Below are 23,254 nucleotides of genomic sequence, written 5' to 3'. Positions count from 1 at the left end.
TCAAGGGCCTCTCATCTAAATCCTGCGGACAAGCAGTGAAGATCTGAGCCAGGGTGGAAAACTGAGGGAACATTTTTAAGCAAAACATACTGAGGACCATCTGAAAAGGTTTAGTCAGAGAATTAAACCCCTCCAGCCCTCTTCCAAATCACTGATACCACAAAGTTACCTTACTTTGTGATATCTCAGGGTTTAAATGCTGGAAGTGCCAAGTGATACTAAAATTAGAGCCAAGAACTCCTCTCAGCCCCCAGGGAAGTGACAGCCCTTCCAGGGGGAGTGTGAGCTGAGGAACAGCCAGCACTGTGCACTTTGCTGCGACAGGAACAGAAGTGAGCTTTGAATGAGACAAGTGAAGAGCAAAACTTGGCTGCAGCATTTCCAGCCAGACTTCAAAGCTCCTCAGTGATGCAACGGGGCCACCAGTGCTACTGGCACAGCTGTGAGAGAATCCTTTGGCTCCTTGGATTCTCTCTGTTTGGCTGCTAATTACAGAGCTCCCCTGGAATTTCCCTCCTCCCAGCCAGGCTCTCACAACAGGAGGTCAGTCCCTGCCAAGACTTGCATGTGTTCTGCTGGACCTGAGAAAACCTGAGCTGGGTCTGAACTGGCTACGGCTCTGAAAAAGAGGAAAATGAAATGTCAGCCACAAAGGAAGTTTTCAAACAAAGCAGGTGAAATTAACCGTGTTTGTGTATCACAAACCGCAGTGTTTTGTTACAGCTACGAGTCAACAGCTGGAAGGTTAAATATGTTTATTTTAGTAGTGTAAGGGTGGTTTTACAAACAAATCTTTAGATTTTGCAATATACGCAAAAGAATCATTACAAAGGCAAAATATCCTCTCAATAATAGGGACTCTATGCAGCCTGAAATAAAATTAAACCTCTGTTTCTCTTTAAATGCATCTCAGTAAACATTGCTCTCCATTACTGATAAAATGTACATCTATAATAAATGACATCATAATTGGGGGGGACACGACAACATTAAAAATAAGAAGTAAAAAAAAGTGGGGAGGGAAAATTATTACTCTGTTTAGGCTGTTATTTAATTCTAAATATGTCCATCTAAAAAAATTAAATATCTCTCTTTTTTAAACACATCATTGAAAATTTTGCATGGCAGTGCAATACAGAAATAGTAAAATTCATCCCAAAAGTGCTATGTACAGCAGCATTGGTAAAATACCATCAGAAGGGACAGTGCTGTTCCAAGAGGAGACCAGCATGCTCCTCAGCCATTCCTGAAGTCCAGGCAGAAGGCATTTCCTGTCTGGTTTTCCCCATTCCCTTCTCTCTCCTGTCTCATTCCCTCAGATGATGCCTTGGGACAAGGACCAGCCACAGTTCAGGTTCAGGGTGTGCATGTGCCCACACAGGTGCAGACATACAGATCTCTATATATATATATATATATATATATATTTATATATATAAACAAGCTGGGTTTAAAAAAGCATTGCTTTGGAACAAGAGAGCTCTTCTTCAAAGAGAAAATATGGATTTTCACTGAAATAAGCAGGTCCATGATGGACTTTATCTACTACATTATCAATCCCACTGCAATTCTGACTATTTTCCAGAGAAGACACCCTCAGAGGCCTCAGAGTCTTCCAGAAAATAGAACAGGGAACATGATTTGAAGTCCAGCCTCCTTTCATGGATCCACAGTTTGCAAGACCAAAATTTACCTTAGCTGTCGTTAGCATCACATCGAGCTATTAAACATCAAGGTTACCCATTGTAAGAAGAATTACTGAAATTAGTAAAGACCAGGAGATTTGCACAGAGCAAACTGCAGATGCAAGAAGTGGTCACACGCAAAGGAGGCCAAACCGGAGGCTGGCAAAGGTGTAATTAAAAAAAGAATACTCATCTATTCTTTTGGAGTCCTGATATTAAGCACCCTTGGAGGCGAGGGAAGGCCAGGAAGCACTGGGCCATGGGAGGCTGCTCTGTGGCCCTCAGGGCTGTGTTCTGCTGTGACAGGAGTGTAAACATTGCCTTGCTGGGTGCCCCCGGGTCACAGTTTGAGCATGAAGAACACCTCGGTGTCCGCGCTGCAGTCGGGCTGGGCCTTGGGCTGGGCCGGGAGCGCGGGGGGAGCAGCCACGTCCATGCACACAGCCCTGGCCACGCTGCAGGCCCCCTCGGGGTTGCCCCTCTCCTCGATGGGGCTCCCCCCGAGCTGCCCCAGCCCCTGCAGCCGCTGCCTCTCCTGGGCCTGCCGGGCCCTGTTGGCGATGTAGCGCACGCGGCTCTGGCTGCGCGAGGACGAGCGGCGCAGCAGCCCCACGCTCTCCCCCTCCTCCTCCGACTCGCCGGGCTCCACGCTGATGGGGGACGTGATGTCGTTCTCCTGCTGGAAGGCTGTCAGCTTCCTCAGCTGCTCTGTCAGCTCGTCCCGGGATCTGGCGGGGGCCCTCAGGCCCGAGGAGCGGCGCTGCTCCCGCATGGAGCGCGTGACGAAGCTCCTGCTGATGCTGCGGTACTTGCTCTCAAAAGTGCACACTATGTCATCGGAGGTGAGGTCTCCCAGGCTCTTGGATTTTGCCTGGTTGTTCCCAACCATATCACGTGCTTTGGATTTGTTAGAAGACTGTCTGAGGCTCTCCATGTACAGCCTGCTCCAGGTGTGCCTTCTGGGGATGGACGAGAAGGCGTCCTGAGGGCTCCTGGCCAGAGGCCGAGGGCACAGTTCATCTGCCGGCAGCTGCCCGGACCTCAGGTTGGGGTTGGACTTGCTCTTGCTCACCATGGGCATCTCGTTGCTGCAGGCGGTGGCCGAGCGCGGGCGCAGCCCCCTCCTGAGGGCCAGGGGCTCCAGGGGGTCCTGGCGGAGGCCGAGGTCGGGGAGGCTCTTGCGGGCCAGGTTGGGGAGGGACAGGTCGATGACGGTGTCGTTGGAGGACATGCTGGAGGACGAGGACAGGCTGTCGCGGTGGCTGCTGCCGTCCAGCTTGCTCCAGATGCGGTCGTTGAGGGTGGCATCGCAGTACACCTCTGCTGCTGGGGACGGGCTGCCCGCGGGCTGGGCCGGCCCTGAGGGCTCTGACGCCTTCGGGCCAGCACTCCTGGCCCTCCTGGCTGTCATGTAAGAGCTCACCTGAGGAACAGGGACAGGCAGAGCCTGTGCAGCCCGGCCCCTCTGGGGAGTGTCTGCCTGTGTGCTGTTCGTGCCGTTGCTCTGCTGTGGTAGAACAGCTGCTGCCCCTAGTTGTTGCCCTTTGGACTCAGAGGTGCTTTTCTCGTCCGTTAATATCTGCCCTGGTTGGTGGTTTTGCTCCTGGCAGTTTCCAGCAGGTTGGCCAGCACTGTGATCTGCTGCCACTGCCAGCCTGGCTTCCTGGGGACGTGCTGCCAACCCACACTGACCTTCAGCTTTACTGCACACCCGTGTCCAGCCACTTTCTTCTGAGACACGTCCTGCCACATTAGTCCTCTCATCTTCCTGAGCTACTAAACTTGTGTCAGCTGTTCTTGGGACAACCTGCACTTGGTCTTCTGCAGCCAGGTTTGTCCTTTGTTCTCTAGTGACTGGAGATTCCTGAGGCTGGTTGGATGTGCTGCTTCCTTCTGACTGAGCCTCGGTGGAATGGTCAGACACAGACCCTTCTTCAGAGTCACTGTAAGGAGTAACGGGCAGAGGGAAGACAAGGCTGCAGTGATGGGTTTCATTGGCAAGAACTGGCTCCTCTGTGATCGTTTCTAGGCTGCACAAAGAAGTGACTGACCTCTGCATGGAGAAACGGCAGACGTCTGCTTGGGAGGCATGGAGAGAGAGGAAAAAGAAAGAAACAGAGATACAGGGTTAATTACCTCTCACAAATCACAGTTCAGGCTCAGGTTTATTTTTTCTGTGTTATCATTTTGTTTTCAAGGCAGTAATTGTGTATATTAATCATGATTCTTAAAATAACTTATGAATTCAAACGCCAGGCTAAAGGCAGCAAAAATCTCTGATCATTCGGTTTTAGCTGCCCAAAGCCCTGTTTCAGGAATCTCAGTCCATGCACAGCAGCACCATATGACTGTTCTGGTTTTCTTATCAAACAACAGCACCCAGCAATTTGTGTCCTTTGTGCCCCCTTTTGTAAACTAAGTTTCTTTCCTCCACTGTCCAGCACCACTTCAACGGCTCTTTCCCTTCCTTCCAGCTCTCACAGAGGTCAGTGTATCAGATCCCAGCCAGCCCATGAACAATAATCAGAACAGCAGTGCCCAACCACCAGACACGATCCCAATGACCAATTACTCGGGAGAGAAGCAGCACAGGACTCGTGGAGCAGATTACAAATGGTCCGGATGACACAGTGGAATGTTGGCAATGGGACTTTTAAAAACAAACCAAAAACTTTAAACAGACTTTGTTCTCCCCCAAAAAAACTTGGCAACTCCTTTTTCAAAAGCTCTACAGACAGAGGGTTCACAAACAGCAGGCTGACAGTACAGCCCTGAGGAATCACTGCAGCCACCAATTCCCTGGAGGAAATGCTCCATCCCCCTGCAATATTTATGGACTGTACTCTAAGGGCCAAAGCAACCATGCCAAACACACCACTTCCCATACCCCCAAACCATGGGGCAGCCATGCATTCCAGAGCTCACAAAGCACCACGGAGACAGGAACACAGGAGCAGGGAGTTACAGGGCAGGGAACAAACACAAACCAGGAAAACAGGCAACAAGGGGCTCGAACCAGGGACACTCAGCAGACAGTTACCTTTGACTTGCTTGTCCTTTCAGTTCTTAACTAGAGAGAGAGTGTGCATGTTGAATAATAGGACAGAACAGAGGAAAAATCCAGTTAATGTAGGGAAGGCAGGTGCAGATAACAGGATAAATTAGTGCTGAGGGAGGGAAAGGAGACACACAGGAATATTCACACATGCTTGTAGGATCCTAAGAATTTCTGACCAACCAGAGCACTCAATGGAATCCACAAATGGACAGTATTAAGTCCATTATTTTGTCTTAGAAGAAGACAAACAATTTTTGTTAGTGTTGAAGAAATGCACTCCACTGGACTGGGGAATGGAGTCGTGGAATCACAGAATGGTTTGGCTTGGAAGGGACCTCAGAAACCATCTAGTTTCAGCCCCCCTAACACAGGCAAGGACACCTTCCACTAGAGCAGGTTGCTCAGAGGAAGTTGATCTCCCCTTCTACAAAGCCCTCTCCTATTGCTTTGGAAAAACAATCACCTGCACTACCAAAAAATGCCCAGGAAATCCCTGCCTTTCCTTCAGCACCAGGATTTCCAGCCCGGCACAGCGACCAGAAGCTCAGTGACAGGAAAAGACTGTCCCCTGTATGGCCTGTATGGCATCACTTGGGAGTGTCAGAAGGGAAGAAGGAACACGTGCCCATAAGGAAAATCCAACACTCCCAGATTCCCAGTATCTGGAGGAGTGTAAGGAAAAGCCCAGAGCTGATCAGACTAACGAGCCTCCTTTTCCCCATCCAGCACAGACTGAGGCACACTTGGAAGGCAAAGCCCCAGCAAATGGAATGCTGTGCCACAGAGGGAGAAGGAGAGACTCGAGTTTCCTGTCCTGTCCTGGGGGCACTTCCCAGCAGCAGAATGTTGATTCCAAAGTGCAGCCCCGCTCCAGGGGCTGTTTCCTTGGTTTTCTGGCCCAAGGCACGGCCTTGCAGGATGGGAAGGGAGCTGTTTGTGTGAACAGAGGGGTTGTCACTGCACCAGCAGCACCCAGGCCAAGGCACCATTTCACCATTTGGAGGGTTTGCTGATTCCATGCTTGGGAAGTCAGATGGATTTAATCAAATTTCAAGCATATCACAATATTTGTTTAGTGGCTCGGGGGGCTGGCGGGGGAGCTGGCACTGATAATGGGAAATGGTTTCATATGTCACACCACTCAGAGCCTGTGAAAAGCCTGATGCCAATAATTTAGGCACAGAAAGAGCTCTGCTGCTTTGGATTAACTGCAAGTCACGGGAAGCGGCAAACATCTCCCCTCCCATTGTCCTGGTATTTTCCTAAAAGCTCAGAGCAGATAATGGAAAAATACACTAAAAAAAAAAAAGTATTAAAAAAAAACAGAAGAAAGATTGTGGACACCCAACCAGACTGAATTGATCAAACAAATAAAATATCTTAAATTTCTGGATGGGGCTTTCAAAGAAGCCCACTCAGAATCTGTTACTAAGAGAAGAATTACATCTTAAGAAGCACCAAAGTCACTTCCTTGTTCCTGAAAAAGGAACCATCAGTGCTCAGATTCCTTGGACAATTAAGGACAAGGGGGAGGGATTTGAAGAGAAGCTCTTAGAGTCACAGCCAAAAGCTCTATTTCTTTACTTCCTCTCTATAATTCTATGAAACAGAAAACTCCTGTCAAAATCTCTTCCCTTCTTTCCCCTTCCTGCCAAATCAGGAGGGAAAAAAAAAGCCATTTTCCTTATTAAAATTCATATTTTGATAGCCTCTGTTCCATTTTCCATCTTTACAAACACACAGTTCACGGTCCCAGTGACCACAGACCTATTTCTGCCTTGAAACAACTATCAAACAGGGCAGTTTTAGCAGCTTTGCCCTAACTGGACACATTTTGCTTTGCAATGGGAGATACCAGGAGTGGCCCAGGCTGGCTGATGTCAGGGAACATCAGCTCACGCTCTGCTTTGTGCTGTGCAACTGTGCCCTCAGGTCACAGGCACATCTATGGAGCACTGAGTGAATCCATAAATGTTTGCATGCTGGGAATTTACATATCTAGGATCAGAATGGGCAGCTGTGCTTATAAAATGGGATCTCCTGAATAACCCAGAGCAGGGAATTCCATCCAGGAATCCCTGAATTCATGGCAGTACTTCTGCAAGTTCTTTGAGGAAGGAACACGTTAGATCTCATTCCTGATGTGGTCATCCCCCAGTGAAACACAAAGACTGACACTGGAAATATTGTTTGCTGATATGGGTTTCCCATATTCAATCTCACTCAATGCTCTGGTTTGGATCTTAAAATTGACTTAGTATCATACCACATTCACTAAGAAAAGCAAGGAAACAAAAAACCCTGAACAGACAACCCAAACACTCATAGACTACTGACAGTGTTACTACTGCAGATGGTTCACTAGGCATGGAAAGGACTGATCTAGACCAGACATGTCTACAAAAAATAAAAGAAAAATATTTATGCAGATTTTTTTTTCTGTCATTGCCAAAATTAAAAAAAAAAAAAAAAAGAGCTCTTGACAGCCAAACAACATAGAGGAGCCTCTAAGTAAAGATGCTAATGCAGAAGCTGAGACGACGACGTGATCTACAGTGGGGAAGGGTGAAGAAAATCTGGTCTTACCAGTAAAGAATATAGGGGATTTACTTCGAATTTCCTCCAACTTTTGAACGAACAAGGCGTTCATTTCCCTCTGTAGGGTGCCCACTTGCCTTCGAGAAGGTTCAGACCAGTGCCTGGGGAATTCTGGGCTTCCAAGGCTTTCTAGACTGCTGGAGTTGGAGGATATAGAGCCATTGCTGGCTGCAACCAGGTTGACAGTGCTTCCATACTTGCCACCTGACTGGCCCTGCCAGCGCTGCCGGGAGTGAGCCTTTATTCCGTGACATTTAGAGTCAACACTCCTCTTCCCTGGGGTCACCAGAGGCTGGGTGCTGCCGGCGGGGTCATCGGCAGTGCCGGGGCTGCCGCGGGGCTGCAGGTCTGCCTGGGGCCTGGGCTGGGCCCTCACCACCCAGGTCCTGAGCTCGACCCTCTCCTCTGCAGCGGCACTGCCACCCTGCCCGTGGGCAGCGGGCCTGGCGGGGGGCTCTGCCCACGGGCCCTCCAGGTCGGGGCTGTCCCTGGAGCCGATCATGCACCTCATGCAGTTGGTGGCCACGCCGATCCTGCCCGAGCTGTTGATGGCGCAGCGGGCGAACACGCTCTGCTTCTCGCCCGGGGGCTCCTGCGGCCGCACCCGCCGCGCCCGGGGCAGGGGCTCGCTGAGGGCAGCCCCCGCCCGGGCACAGCTCTGGCTCTGGCCCTTGCCAGACCCTTGGGCCTTACCTTTCCCCCTCTGGCCGGGCGCCTCCCCGCCGGCACCGTCTCGGGGAGCTGGGGATGGAGAAGCACTTTCTGGCTCTTGCACAAAGCGGGGCTGGGAGGCGGCGTCCCCTTCCCGGTCCTCCCCGGCCCCGTCCGAGCCCGTGTCCTTGGTGTCCAAAGCGATCTCGGGGAAGCCCTTCTTGTTCTTCTTCTGGCTCTTGGTGGGGGCGCTGGCCGTGCGCCGCAGCAGGTGGCTGCTAAAGGAAGGTCTGCGGTGCAGCTGCCCAGCAGCATGACTGTCCAGAGAGGCCTGCTTTGGACTTCTGAGAAACAGCCCTTTTAGACCTAGAGCTGGTTTGGCCTGCAAGACAAATACAGAGGGACTGATATAAAAAGTCCTTTGCACAAAACACAACTCTTTGCCCTTGGGCACTGGAGCTCATGAACAAACCACCATCCACACAGAGTCTCCTGCCATATTCCTGCCATCAGCATGAGAACTAAACCAGAAATAGGACAGGGACTGAAAACGGAAGAAATCACTAACACCAGCTTTGCAAAACATCACATCTCTTTTTTTTTTGGCAGTTATGTTTTTAGATAACATTTTCCAACCACACTTATCTCCATATTTGCCATCATTCCCTTACTAGCATGTAGCTACTTGCAACATCTACATAAACATGAGAGATATTGAAAAGACAAAGCAATAAAAAAGGAATTACTTCTGTCTACAAGGATCTCATTCTGAAAGCTGAAGAGTTTCTCAGTTTCACCCAAAACATATGCATTTAAATTACAAGCTGGAAATGCATTCTCTAGGAACTGCTGGGAAATAAACACTGGCCATAATATGGAATATTTTTTCAGTCTAAAGGAGATTTACCCTTCAATTGAATTGAGCACTATCATGAATAGCAGTTAACTATATGCAGGCAAATGATCACTGAATATTTCAATTTCTATGGTAATTTCCTACCATACAACACTTATCCAAAGACACTCGAGTATGTTTTCATCACTGAGGAAACACACCATAAACAAGGGAAGTTAGTCAGTGTAACAATACAGTTCTTCATATTCTTCAGTACTCATTAAAGCACTAAACATACAAATTCACCATCATGAATCTCCCACCATCATACAGGTGATTGACATGTCAGTGGAGCAGTGTCAGCATTCCTGTGAGCATTCCAGGTGCACTTGCCAACTTTTACAGCGAGAGGCCAATGCTGGGAGCACAGTGTTGGGAGCTCTGCAGGTTCAGCCTCGTACCCCGGGTCCATCAGCCAGGGATTGAGAGGCACTGCCAGAGCCCCGTGGCAGGACCTGCTCAGCACCCCGGCCCCGCTGGCACTCCTGCCAGTCCAGTGTGTGCCCGGGGATGTCATGTGAGGTCAGTCCAGTGTGTGCCCTGGGATGTCATGTGAGGTCACGTTTCTGCAGTGCCAAACAATGGCACAGAAATGTCTCGTTTAAATTACAATGGTCTCTCACCCCCAAATAAATATTTGAGCGAGTGTTCCTGCATTTCCAATTCTGCCCTGCAGGACTTAATGGACAGGCACTGGCTGCCCTGTGCAGAGAGCCCGGGCTAAAAGCTGCTTTTATCTCCCCATGTCCTGCCCAACCTGCCATGTGGCATCGAGGTTTATTTGCTGACACCCAGCCCAGTGAGAGCATTCACAATATTACTTTTATAATTGACTGAAGTTTAGTTACCATGTGCCAATCTCCAGTGTGAGTAGCACATGATTAAAAAGAGACCTATAATGGCCCTCAGGATAAGATAAAGAAGGTTGGGATTGATTTTTCCCATACAAGGCAAAGAAATTGTAATTTAAATATTGGAAAACCTGTAAGAGCCAGGTTATTGAACAGTCTGCTTCGATTACTGTGCTTACTCTGAGACAAGTTGGCAAGTACATGAATTTTTGCTATAAAAATCAGACAATATTTGCAAAACCCAGAAAAAATTGTCACACAAACACACACACAAATAATATCCACCAAAAAGAAAAGGAAAGCACTGATGGAATGGGTGACACGCAGTGCAGGGCCCCAGGTTCATTCTGGCTTGTTTGGTGCAGCTTTGTTAAGCTGGACACTATTGCTTGAATCAGTGGAGTGATTCAAGAATCCAAAGGCAAATTCGGTTAACTTAGGGAAAAAAAAGTTTTAAACTAAGGAAAAAACCAAAAAGAGAGCAGCTGTGAGGGAGATCCAGGACACTGTGCTTGCAGCTCCCAGCCCAGCTGCTGCAGGGCTGTGTCATTCTCCACAGGAGACTTGAAAACCAGCACAAGAGGCTTTTCCACAGTTTAGCAAATGTTCAGTGTTAATGTTCTTTTCCATGGGAAAGGGGGGGTTTGAGTTGTTGCACTGGAGAGAAAAGGCAGGAGAGGGAGACACTCAGACAAATGAGAGAGGGATGGAGGGACTTTTATCCTGGATCTGCCTCACACAGGGAGGGCTCTCTGGCTGCCAACGACCCAACAGAACTGACCAAGTCAAATGTCACAGCTCAAGTTCTGAGGGTTGGAGAGCTTGAAAATGCTAATAAGGAACATCGATGCTAATGAAGCTACCAATTAAGGCATGCAGGTGTGTGGTGGTGTCACTGCACCTCCCCGGACAGGAGGGGGTACCTTCGAGGCGTCTAAAAACGCTCTGCTTCTAAAAGGAGACTTTTTTGACACAGAGAAGCCCACTGAAATCACAAACAGACAGAGCAAAGGCAAAATAACGGTGAGGGAGGATCTCAGAGATAGGCACACCTAGAAAACCACCAAAATTCTGCAATACGTGAACAGACCACAGAAGAGACAGAAACGGAGAAAAGCCTCTGCAGGAAACAAAGCAATCTGGATTTCAGTTACACACAAGTGAAGGTGAAAAAAAACTGAAGACTCTGCTTTAGTAATATCAAGCTTCTGAGCTGGTGGGATATCTCCATTTATAAAAACGCCCCTAAAGGTTACTGTTTGCATTACAGTCTCTGGATTAATAAAGGAGGGGTAAAACCAGGCTGATAACTGGGCTGATTTTTAACTGGTCCATAGGGGAAACAGAGAAATAATTCTAGTTTTGACAGAACTCTGTTAACCAAAAATCAAAGCAGAAAGTGATTGAGAGAGACCAAAGCAGAAAGGGCTGTGTAATATTTGTCCCACATTTTTAGTAGTTTTTATTAAAAATTATAAATTAAAAAAACACAACCATATACCAGCTTTCCTTCCAAACCCCTATATTTTAATTATGTCAGTGCACAGCACCAGGTTCTTAACACCAGCCAACCCAAAGAGACTGCAGTGATAATGAGAAGCAATAAGGGATGTCTAACAGAACATGAAAGGGGAGTAAAGCAATTGGAAAAACAGATCAGTGCAGTAGTTTGGAGGGTAATGGGTAAGGACAGGGAGGAGACACCGTGACACACAAGGGCCTTTTGATTGTTTAAACACTACCAAGAAAATCTTATGCCCTCAAAATAGCTGCCCAAGTTTAAATGGGCAGGTCACCCTACTGCAAACGTTATCACCAGCCAGTGGCTCACGAAGAAGCCACTAAGAGCAAATAATTATGAAAGGCTCAGCAAAGTCAGGATAAAAGGAGAGAGAATGCCTTGCAATATTGCCAAAGATTTGACTTGAAAACACCTAAAACATTCACAAAGACTACGAGCATTGCCCCTTCCATCCAACGCTGCTGTCACGAGCAGTGACTTGGCAGCTGCAGGTAACTAACCGGGGATTGAAATTTGGCAGCTCAGAAAGCTGTTCTCCTCTTTAAGGACCGCTCTAACGCCCCTCCCGAGGGGGAGCTGGGAATTCCCAGCCTGTTGGATGCCTCCTCCTGCAGTCGCGGTGCCGGAATTGCACCTCGGTACCGCGGGGAGCTCGGGCTGCGCTGCGGGGTCAGCTCGGTTTGGGCTGCTCAAGGCTCTGCAAGATGCTTTGCTGCCTGAGTTTCATTGACTTTGATACCGCAGAAGGCACTAAATCCAGTGCTCTGCGAGCACAGAAGCTCCTTCGTTTTTAGCTGGCCTAGGAAAAATTTGAAGTCAGGGCTTTACTTTCATGGGAATTTAGATATGGAACCCTGAGTTGTATTTTTCCTGCATGTGAAGCAAACACATTCTTAATAACAGACAAAGAGTGTAAATATGCCCAACAACTATTACAAGGATCACTTTTCCTCTGCATTTTAAGTGTTGTTATGGAAAAAACTGCAAGCAAACAACCCTGAAGAATTTAATTAAATTTAAAATGCGAAAGCATCAGGCAGAGCCTTTTTAGCACAAGCTTTGCAGGCACCAAGCACTGAGGGTTCAGGTGTGCAGCTTTGGCTCAGCAAGGTGCACCTCCAGGGCTGGACACAGCCAGACTGGTTTAGATAAACGTGTGTGTGCTGCAAGGAAATAACCTTCCTCCATGGCCTCCCCAAAAAGGCACTGCAGGAATCTCTGGTGGAACTTTCCCCATGATTTTTCTTCATCTCCGTGGATGTTCTTAAGGGTCTCACCGTGACAAGCACGGAGATGAAGTTTACTCTGAGTGAACAAATCTGTTGGCTTGGAGCTTCACCCCCTGGGCTCCCCCAGTGTGCTACAGACCCTGTGAGCTCCCTCCCGTGCCCAAGCTGTGCCACACCCCCAGAGGCACTCACCTTACCACAGATGTCATTAATGGCCACATGGACAAAGATGGAAGCCTCTTCTATGCCTTCCAGGTACACGTGTCTGTAACCTGGAACAGAGTGGGCAGAGCTGAGTGGGAACAGGGGCAGGAGGAGCACCTGGAGACTCTCCTTTTGCAAACAGCAAGAGAAGGCAAGCAGGTTTTTTCCAGCCCCTCCTCACAAGAAGCATCCAGGCTGTGCATCCCCCTGCCACACTCAGGAACCTGAGTCACACCACTGACAAACTTCACTGCTGTTTCTTCTTGCCCCTTTGATTTTATAAAAAAACCCCCATGTCCTCTTTTATCCAGGCTCTGTTATTGCTGCTGTCAACCCATGATTTAAACTTTACCACATTCTCTCCTGGGGACTTACAGTCCACTTTTAAGAGTGCAAACATTTTTTCCAAGGTCAGTTTATTGAGACTGGATGTTTGCTTTAAATCTTAAACTTTTTTCTTTACTTTGAAAGGAAAGAAAAATAGACACAGAAGCTTTAACATGAAAGAAGACTGAACTGAAAACAGAAATGGGAAACTGCTAGAAAATGGCATTTAATAACCCGGATCCCACCATTAGAATGGGTAACTATATGTTCTGTATTAAATTGCTACTAATAGTCATAAGAGCAATGAAAACTCTGGTGGTTTTCAAAAACTGCTGTAAAGAAATGGAGGAAAAAGCAGTATTAGGTAACTGCAATAAAGATGCTCCATGGTAGCCTGCTGAGCCCACAGTGTTTAGCCACTCTGCTTAAGAGAATTTTTGAAAATCTAGTCCCAAAATTCTGGAGTTAATTGATTCAGTCTTCATCCCCATGTAAGTCAGTGGTGGACCAAGGCAGAGAACTCAGGGTCCAAACTCCACTCTCTTGCTCTAACTAGAAACTTCTGCAGCAGACACACACAATTTAATCCAGCATTTGCACCTTCAGTTACCCCAGGACAAAAGTCCCAGCCCTTTAATCTGGGATTTGCCCCCCTCTCTTACCTGGCATCATGCTGCTGAATGCTATTGTCCTCTGCCCGATGAAATCCCGCCCGATGGGGTCGTGGTCCCACACCAGGAACCGGATCAGGGCAATCTCTGGCATGTGCACTGTGAACACCAGTGTCTCCTCCCACATGGGGTTAAAACCTTGGAGTGAAGGGTCAGCTTTCAGGGATTTCAGTCACAAGAACAAGAAAGAAGGCTGCCTACCTAAGGAATGCCCAAAGTGCAGTGCCATTCTAGTTCTCCCAAAAGATTGATCTTGTTCTGGCAGAACCCAGCACTGCCCCTGGACCCAGCAGGAGACACAACAACAGCACGAGAACTTGCAAGGAACAGAGTTGGATCTTATTGAAATTTGGCCCTGCTTTCAGCAGGGGTTTGGAAAACCTGACTTACTTTTGAGCACAGCAAGCTCAAAACCCCCTTCTTTCATACCCAGTGAGAAGACAAATGACTTGGTTTACACCAAGACCTTCAGCACATTTTACCAACTTAGTCAAACAATTCAAGATCCAAGTCTAATCAACATAAAAAATGCTTAAATCAAATTGTCAGTGCTTTGTTGTAACAGGCACCAAATCCCATCTACTACAATCCTTATGGACAAAACTTGCCTGAAAGAGGATGTTTCAGCCATTAAAAAAATGAAACCCCAGATAATCTTACCATTGTCATCAACTACTCTGGTTTGTTCTTTGAAGCAATCCACAGGCAAGCCTATAACTTCTACTTCAACAAATGGATCTATGATCTGAAAAACAAAATGTAACAAATATTGAAAAAAATGAGTGACAAAGATGAAACTCAAACATGTGACTTTTACAATGTGGGCATTGTACTTTAATGTCTCAGTAATTACTGGTCCTGATCCATCTCTAATTGTTTATTATGTTGATAAGATTCTCTCTGGTTTTTGTTTTCTCCTGGACACACTGTGTTGACAATTGGAGGAAAAACATCAAACCACTGCTGTGGTGCTTAGAAGTGAAGAAAACTTCACTTCTAAGGATGGCAGTGACCCAACTTACTCATGTTCTGTGACTCCTGACAGATAAGTGCAGAAGGTGAAATCCTCACCCTTAGCCCAGGCAATATGGAAATAAACCTTATGCAACACAAGAACTGACTGTCCAGTACCTCTCCTCTGTCTCCCAACATGGAATCACGTGGTTTGGGGAGTTGTTGACCACTGATAATTCTTAGAACCAACTGTTTCTTCAACTGACCAGGCAGTGGGTCTTCAGAATTTGGATTAAAGACACCTGTAAGAATGGGAAGTCACATAAAGAGAAAGAAGTGCAACATGACTTCTGTTAGAGATACCTTCTGGCTCGTTTGCTTCTAGCATCAGAAAGGCATTTATAAACAAATTCTAACAAGGGCCCACACCCAATCTTCTCCTGCAGTGAGCGATCCACTGCTTTGGCTCATTTGCCTTACCTTGACACATGCAGTTTGGTTTGAGGACATAGCCACAGTTCCCATTGGCACTAAATTTGGCCCGGTTCAGTTGCAGCATTCTCCCCTCTGACTGGTAGTTCAGTGCAACTGTTAAAAAAAAATAAATTCAGATTTAGATTTGACTTCTCAGATGCAAAAACTCAAGTGTCTTACGGAAAAACAATTCTCTTCTGTGACGTATAGCATATCTTCAGGGGAGGAGCTCTCCAAAAGAGCTCAGCTCTGAGTCCTCCTGCACTTGAGAAGTTCACTTGTTTCCATTTATCACACAACTAGTTGGATGTAGGACGTGTTTGAGGGAATCCAGGGGACAACAGAGACAGCACCAGGGCAGACCCAGCGGCGAGCGAAGCGGGACGAGCAGAGCACTCTGAGTGTTCTGAGAGGTGGCTCTGGAGCTCCTGTTGGAACACCCCCCAAGCAGAACCCCCCCAGCCGTGCCCTGCTCACCCAGCTGGCAGCCCGCGTTCCAGAAGGGCTGGGGGTTGTAGTTGCTGGAGTCCACGCGGTACGAGGACGGGTAGATGCGGGACAGCTGGTGCTGGTTGAAGCGCAGGTACTGTGCTGGCTTCTGCTGCAGGATCTGGTGGGCCTTGGTTTCACTGAAAGATGAGACCTGCCAGCTGGAAGAGACTGCAGGGGAGAGAGGAAGGGATTAGAGCTAATCTCCTTGTTTATTTATTTATTATCCAGATAAAGCTTGCAAAACTACATGGCGCCCGTTCCTTTTAACCATCAGGCATCATTTGAGTACATGTCACTCCGAGGGAACTGCATTTCCTGGTATCACAGCAAAATGCTGTGCTTACTGGAGCAGTTATGGTTGGGAAAATGAAGCTGAATGACCTGAATCTTCATTAAGGAGTCTTCTTTTAATAAGCAGATAGGTAAAAACATTTCAATTTCTTTGTATAGCAATTATTTTCAGCAGACTTTTAGTTCAACCTACTTTCACTTTCAACGTCATGGATGCCAACAGACTTTGTGTACTTCACCAGGTCAGACAGGGCCCTGGACAGCTTCATTGTTTTCTTCTGTCGGTTTATCCTAGGAAGATAAGACTAATTAATTTCCCACTAATTAAGGGATAAATGTCATCTTCTGTATTTTAAAATAAATCAGGGCAAAGAAATATATGAGCTACTAAGAGCTCAAAATGCATAAAAGGTCCACTGTGCTTTGCTAATTAGTCTGAACTGCACCAAGAGATCCTTCTGATGATGTTGTGTCTACCCATACACCAGATTCTTCTCTACCCATACACCAGATGCCTGCAGCCTCCAACAAATTGGCACCTTGACCTGAAGCAAACCTATTTAGTGGTGCAATTATGTAAGTTATCTTTTTCAGAAACAAAACTGTCCAATCACTTGTTAACAAACCTGCTGTAATGTACAGAGCTCCTGGCTAAATTCCCTTGAGAATCCGAATCGTCTTCACCCTCTTCCAGACTTGATGCTTTTTTCAATTTGCTTCCTTTTTTCTGTGCCAGAGGGAAATAAAACTGTAATATCATAACTGTGTGATCAAGGTTTGAGCAGCTGGATACATTTCTGCTTTGTTATGCCAATGAGTGTGTTACTTACAGAAAATGAGAAATGACAGCTTTTGTAACACTCAGTACTGCAGCACATGGGGACAACTCAGCCCAAGGTCTGAGATTTGTTATGAAGGAAGCACAAATCCTCAGATAAAAGATGCAAATGAATTTTTGTGGGTTTTTTTCAGTTAGATCCAAATGAATTTTTGTCGTTTTTTTTCAGTTAGGTCCAAATGAATTTTTCTGTTTTTTTCAGTTGGACCCTGGATGCTTTCAGACCCTCATGGAAATTGGAACTGTGTGTTATGCACCATGCTAAGCAGTTCCCCAGCCTGTGTGCTCAGAGAGCAGCCTGACAGCCAGGTGCTGCAGGCAGTGCAGCAGTGACATTCCTCTCCACTGTGTGCAAAGAAAAAACCCCTCAGAGAAATCAGGGTTTGGGGCAGGGCTCACCCTGCAGAGCTCAGGGTTTGGGGCAGGGCTCACCTTGCAGAGCTCAGGGTTTGGGGCAGGGCTCACCCTGCAGAGCTCAGGGTTTGGGGCAGGGCTCACCCTGCAGAAATCAGTGCTTGGGGCAGGGCTCACCCTGCAGAGCTCAGGGTTTGGGGCAGGGCTCACCCTGCAGAGCTCAGGGTGTGGGGCAGGGCTCACCCTGCAGAGCTCAGGGTGTGGGGCAGGGCTCACCCTGCAGAAATCAGTGCTTGGGGCAGGGCTCACCCTGCAGAGCTCAGGGTTTGGGGCAGGGCTCACCTTGCGCTTGGAAAAGCTGCCCATCAGGGAGCGGCTGTGCCTCTTGTGGGTGCTGAAATCCTCCCCAGGCTCCACATCATCCTCCAGTTTGCTCTGCAGCAGCAAAGGCAGAAGAACACAGCAGATCAGACTGGGTGCTGCAGGCAGAGCAGCTGAACACCAGCAGAGAGGTGATGGGCTGTTAACACACAGCGCTGGGCTAAAGGACTCTCCAGGTCCTGGCCTTGCAGTGGCTCTTACAAAAATACTGTCTGAGACACCCTGTAAATCATTATGTTTAAACTACATACAAAACTCGAGCCATAGAATGTTTTGGGAAGCTGATTTTTAGTTCTCATCCTTATTTTAGTTTTAATCCCTGGTTATTACACCTGCTTATTACTGGCAGATCTCCACTGCTTTTCGTTTGCATGGAACAATCTTCTTAAGCTTTTTGTGGCTTATTACAAAGCCTAAAATGAAAATGCCTCAAATTCATGAAGTGTAGTCTGTGGGCTGAGTGCATTTTTACAAATTAGCATTAATATAAAATTAAAATAGAAATGTAAATGCAGGGAACATAGACAGCCAAGGGAAAAAATAAAGCTCAACTTTCATATGCAGTTTTTATAATGGAAAATCAAAGTCCTTCTGCTGAGAAGTCCTTTCACGTGTACATTTCATGCTCCAGTTGCTGTGTGAGCAAGAAAAAAAAGTTTGTGTATCTGACAGTGATGTTCACCTGGCATCATTATCAACTGCAGGAATTCAGCTACGAAGCTGAAGTCAATAATATATGGATTCAGTAAACTAATAAACACAAGTACAATAAAACATGCTCACCTTCTTACTATCGGATTTCAGCCCAGCCTTTCCTGATGATGGGAGAGTGGAAACTGTAAAATTGTTTGGATCTTCACAGTCACGGATTTTGGATTCTTTTATTAGTGAGTCAAGTTTTTTCTTTGCTATATTCTCCACTCTCTTCCTATTAGCAGATGCCTACAGACAGAACAGAATCATTAAACCAGGTAGTGATGAAAAAATTATTTTAAAAAAGTAATTAAAACAGTTCTGATTAAAGCAAGACTGACCCTCAGCAGAGCTATTCAGATGTAATGTCTGTTCCAAGCCAGGCATGTGCTAACCCAGAAATAGTTATTACTGAGGTGATCCCCAGACTGCACTGGACTGACATACAGCAGCACCTATTGAGTCAAATCTCTGCTCTGTTCCATCAGCCCTTTTTTCATGGAAAATTCATAGTTACATCATGGCCCATGTGAGGAAGTGGGGGAAACAAAAATAGAAATCCAGAGTTTTCTTTTCCGCTCCCAATCCCAGTGCTTTTGAGGGGTAACAGATTGTGTTTTCTCAGTGGGCCTTAAGAATTCCCAGCTACATTTGCCATGAAACAAGCTCTGATTTCCTGAGCTCTTCAAAATCTGGTTTGGAAAGCAAACCAGGTGTAGCAAATCTCAGATTTGAAGCATCAGTAAACCTTGCAGCAACAGAGACAATGCTGTGAATTACTGAAAAGTGATATGCCAAAATGTAATAACTTGAAAAAAACAAAGCCATTATTTCTCTCCTTTGGCAGTCTCCTTCCCAAAGAAGTTGTGAAGAAGAAGTTTCTCTTTTAGTTTTAGATGAAAAGGATCAAATCCATAATACAAAATGAGGAAACAGCCTGAGGGAGAAAGGACTGAGAATGCAATCTCTCTCCAAGGCAATCTGGTTTATGCTATTAAATGGTTTTGCTGTGTATTTATGTTGTTTCTGTGAGGTGCAATGGCACTTGCCAGAAGATTAAAGGGAGAAAACAAACAAACAAAAAAACTCTTTTGAAAAGGATGAAGAAACAAGGCATTTTCAGATTGAAGCAAGCAGAGATTAAAGTATTCTCCCTTCTTAACACCTCTTTACAGTAAAAATCAGCTAAGCCCATCATTAAGCAAAGGGATGCTCTGTAACAATGACCACAATTGTAAGCAGAATATCTTTGTTTCTTTTTTGCATTTGAGGGATAGAACACCATGATGCAATGAAGAATCATGAGATATGACTATTTAAAATTCCAAACCTGGAACATAACCACATGAACTGCTGCTTTTGTCCAATCTGTCCCCCCATGAAGGTTTAGAACCCAAAACACTTGTGATGAACCCCAAAGATTAGACCACATCCACATTCCAGAGAACTCAGGCAAGGTTTCTTCTCACTGGGATGGGAAACCTTGATGTCCATTTACATTCAGCTTAACTTACATCTCCATTCATTAGTTTACAGTCATCATCAATCTCATCAGCACTGTCCTCATCAGAAACTTCTCCTTCCTCTGCATCATCACTGATGTTGGCTGGAAGTTTCTTGCCCTGCAAAATAAAACCATCACACAGGCAGATTTTCATGCAGCTCTTGCTATCACACCTTTCAAAAAAATTAATAAAAATTATTCAAAGCACGCAACCAAGTTCTTACTGTTGGAGAAGACATTTGTTCAGAACCTTGAGTACCAGTTCTCAAGGACTGCTTTTTGTGACAGGGTTGCAGTTGGGGTGTAAGGGACAGCCAGGCAGGAATCACCATCCCACAAACAGAAGGAGGGACAGCACAAGTGCAGCAGGTGCTCACCTTGACCAGGATCTTTCCTTTAAGACTTGCTGGCGAAGGGAGCTTTGTGGAGTCGTCGTTGTGCACAGAGGACAGGTCCAGTTTGTCTCCCAGGATTTCCACAAGGTACTGAGCCATCTTCTTCTGCTGCAGGATGCTGCAGTGGTTCTCGATGGACAGGATAACGGGGTACCTGGCACAGACAGAGCCACCCCAGCTGCAAACTCAGCTCTCACAGCATGGAGAGGAGAAGGGTTACTGCTGCCTGGGCATCACTGTGACAGCACCACCAGTGACACCCACAGGGGAGATAAATCCTTGTGGGCACGGGGCTGATACCCCACTGCTCCCTCCAAACTGAATGGCTGATTTTCTGACAGGCACAGGAGAATTAAACTTCTGCAACCTGATTTGATGCATTTTTTTTACCAGAACACATTTGTCATCTTCCTGCACTACTCAGTCCCAACCTCCACTTGGTACCAGACACTCCAGCAAGCCATTCACAAGGAAAACCCAAACAGCCAGTGTCATCAGCTCTCCTCTCCAACTGGTGCTTCAGCCCTTTTGTACTTGCACACAGAAAAGAAAATAAAAGCTACAAGAACTGAAAAGATCCCCCAAGGGGCTTTGTCTTCACCTTCCCACTTCCAACAACCAAGTGATGAACCTGTTGTGTCAGTTCTTTCATGAATACTTTTCTAATCAGCAACAGAGCAGTGTTACACAAGCAAGCCTGCAGACAAAGCCTCTGCTACAAAGACAGTGAGTATTATTTCTAGACTCGGTTTTACTGCTGTCATTTATTGTTGATTCTCCAGGCTGAGGCCAAGGAACAACAATGCCTGGTTGTTTGAAAGGGAAGATCAAAGTAAGATTTGTGAAACATCTACTCCAGTGTGGCTGGTGCCACGTAAAACCACTCTGAAGATGGCTTTCTGTTTAGAGATGATGCAGTTTTTAGGATAAACACAAAAGCTGGTGCACAATGCAGTTTTGTAGGGATGAATTATCAGGGATTCATTAACTAAAAACCAATTATGTCTATCCTGACATCTGGCCCTCGTTAGCTCCTCATCAGGAAAAATAAGGCTTTCAGCCAGCCAGCGTCTGCAGGACACAACTGTCCCAGTTGATGACGTGGTCCCAGGTAACCTTTCTGCAAAGGTTTTAAGAAGGGAACAATTTCAGAAGCATTGCCATACATTCTGCTGGCAGCTCTCCTTTGATTTCTTTACCCTGTCTTCAAGTAAACTGCAAAATTTCAGGCTTGGAATAAGTTCACCTGGTCTGAAAGTAAAATGTAAGTTTAGCTCTATTCATAAAGGCAGATGGGCTGCTTTGGGGAAGCTGCTGGAAACTTTTTTACAGAGGTGAATTAATTTACCTTCTACAGTGGCAGTAAAGCCAGCTCCACCCCTCTGTGCAGAATGCCCTACTCAGCCTTGCCTTGTTCCTGCTTTCTGAGGGCTTTTCCCTCAGAAAACAACCCAGAGTTCTGCCAGGAATTCTGCAGGTTGGATCTGCACTCACTGCCTGTACAAGGATGCCAGGGAACACCCCGTTCACAGCCCTGGCACTGGACTGGCACACTGGATACATACTCGTTCTTGATAAAGGCATATTTGTTGATAGTTTCAATCACATCTTTGAAGAGGATTTTGGAAGTCAGAGTGTATCCATGGTGGACAATGGGCTCCCCGTCCGGCCCATCCCAGCAGTCAACTGTAGGACAGAAACAAGAGCCCCCATCAGACAGGGAACCCAGCTGTGGAACACTGAGACCCTGCAACTCCCTTCAGCAACCAGCCACAGCAGGGGCCAGGCTCCCTCCCACCCCAGCTGAACCTCCCTCCCCACTGTGCTGAACATCCTTCTTCAGCAGGAACTTCCTGGCCTTGACTGTCTCCTGTGACCAGATGTTTGAGAAAGCCCCAAGCAAAAAAACTCCACAAGCAGTGCTGAGGAGTATTGTGACAGGACACACTCCCCAGACCTCTGCCTTATTTCCAGGCTCAAGAAAATTTGTCCAATATATCACAACACAGTTTTATTGTTCTTTATGAAGGGAAGACACCATTTCCCTGGCTTTTCCCTCTACCCAATTTCACCGTGTCTCCTGCAGAAACCAGGGCTCTTCCTTTGCAGAGGAACAAAACAACAGATCCTACAGTGTTCCCTTTCACCCTTTACCTTCCACGCAGCGACAGCCGGCCTGCAGCACCCAGGCATACATGTCCACCCGGGACTGGGACATCAGCTGGTCTCCCATGAGGTAGGTGTTGTGTGAGGAGGTAATGAAGTAGTGACTCAGAGGGTAGCTCATGTCCTGGTTCACGTGGTAGTGCTCGGGGTTGAAGATGTCCCCTGACGGGCTCCGCATGTAATTGGTGAAACCTGCGAACAAACAGCACTGTCAACAACACAGCTTTGTCCTTTTTGTGGCTGTAACCGTCCTGAAACCAGCCTAAAAATGCATCCCTATGTTCACCAACACATTCATGAACGTGTAAGATAAAGAAACAGCATCACTACACCCCAGCTGTCACCATGACCAAGTGTGGTTGCTGCTTTTCAAGAAATCTCCAGTTGCTTTGCACGCTTTCCCTGCTCTGCCTTTCCTCTTTAGGCTTACAATTTGTGTCAAAAGATTCTGCTGGGATGTCAAATCACATGGCACATAAAAGCCCCCAGAGATCTGCAGTCATATCCTGGTATTGCTCCTCAGTGAAGTGTTGTAAGGTCTGTGGTATTGTACTGCCTGGAGACAGTTCTGGTGGCCCAACACAGTCTGAGACAAGGGAGGTACTTTCCTGTCCTCTCTTTCTCCTGAAAATACCAGAAGAATGTCAACACACATTGGCTTGTACAAGCTACACCCTGGAATTTGGACACGACACCTCATGCACAAACATGTATGTGGAGGGGGAGATCTGCAGAACTGCATTAATGTCGCTTTAGACACCAAAGTTCACTCCAGGCTTGACACCAAAATATCAATTAACTGCAGGGCTTTTGGTGATGGACCAAAGGAATGTTTTTCCAAAGCAGTGGGATGCTTGCAAACCCTGCAGACACCAGCACCTGGACCATTTGTGTACTGCAATCACAACTGCTGGTGAGAAGCAAAGTTTTAGCAAGTTCTGATTTTATCTCCGTGTGAAACTGCTGCTCTCAGACCCCCAGTGCACATTTGTGCACACACACACAGACACTGCCACAGTTC

At 46.8% G+C, this 23,254-nt stretch overlaps 1 protein-coding gene across 6 annotated transcripts in view; it reads right to left on the bottom strand.

Annotated features, from left to right (window-relative positions):
* Positions 1-738: 738 nt before the first annotated feature.
* PLCH2 (phospholipase C eta 2) overlaps positions 739-23,254 on the bottom strand; it is a 71,174-nt gene continuing 48,658 nt past the window's right edge. For 2 of the 6 annotated variants that reach the window (XM_027728747.2, XM_039390872.1), the window contains 16 exons: positions 22,222-22,425; positions 21,633-21,753; positions 20,050-20,221; positions 19,683-19,790; positions 18,259-18,417; positions 17,437-17,529; positions 16,529-16,629; positions 16,096-16,193; positions 15,597-15,779; positions 15,126-15,233; positions 14,823-14,947; positions 14,352-14,436; positions 13,683-13,829; positions 12,682-12,761; positions 7,330-8,374; positions 739-3,761 (listed from right to left, as the gene is read on the bottom strand). In XM_027728747.2, coding sequence (XP_027584548.2) covers positions 2,026-3,761; positions 7,330-8,374; positions 12,682-12,761; positions 13,683-13,829; positions 14,352-14,436; positions 14,823-14,947; positions 15,126-15,233; positions 15,597-15,779; positions 16,096-16,193; positions 16,529-16,629; positions 17,437-17,529; positions 18,259-18,417; positions 19,683-19,790; positions 20,050-20,221; positions 21,633-21,753; positions 22,222-22,425 — 4,565 coding nt within the window. In that variant the 3' untranslated portion in view covers positions 739-2,025. Of the gene's footprint in view, positions 3,765-4,725; positions 4,756-7,329; positions 8,375-12,681; positions 12,762-13,682; positions 13,830-14,351; positions 14,437-14,822; positions 14,948-15,125; positions 15,234-15,596; positions 15,780-16,095; positions 16,194-16,528; positions 16,630-17,436; positions 17,530-18,258; positions 18,418-19,682; positions 19,791-20,049; positions 20,222-21,632; positions 21,754-22,221; positions 22,426-23,254 lie in introns of all 6 variants that reach the window. The other 4 variants (XM_039390874.1, XM_039390875.1, XM_039390876.1 and 1 more) reach the window with 4 other exon arrangements.

Source organism: Pipra filicauda, unplaced genomic scaffold (assembly GCF_003945595.2).
Source record: "Pipra filicauda isolate LSUMZ 115617 unplaced genomic scaffold, ASM394559v2 scaffold87_size3191425_pilon, whole genome shotgun sequence".
Taxonomy (NCBI): domain Eukaryota; kingdom Metazoa; phylum Chordata; class Aves; order Passeriformes; family Pipridae; genus Pipra; species Pipra filicauda.
Note: the sequence above shows the minus strand (reverse complement) of the source record. Positions and strands in the feature narration are given on the sequence as shown.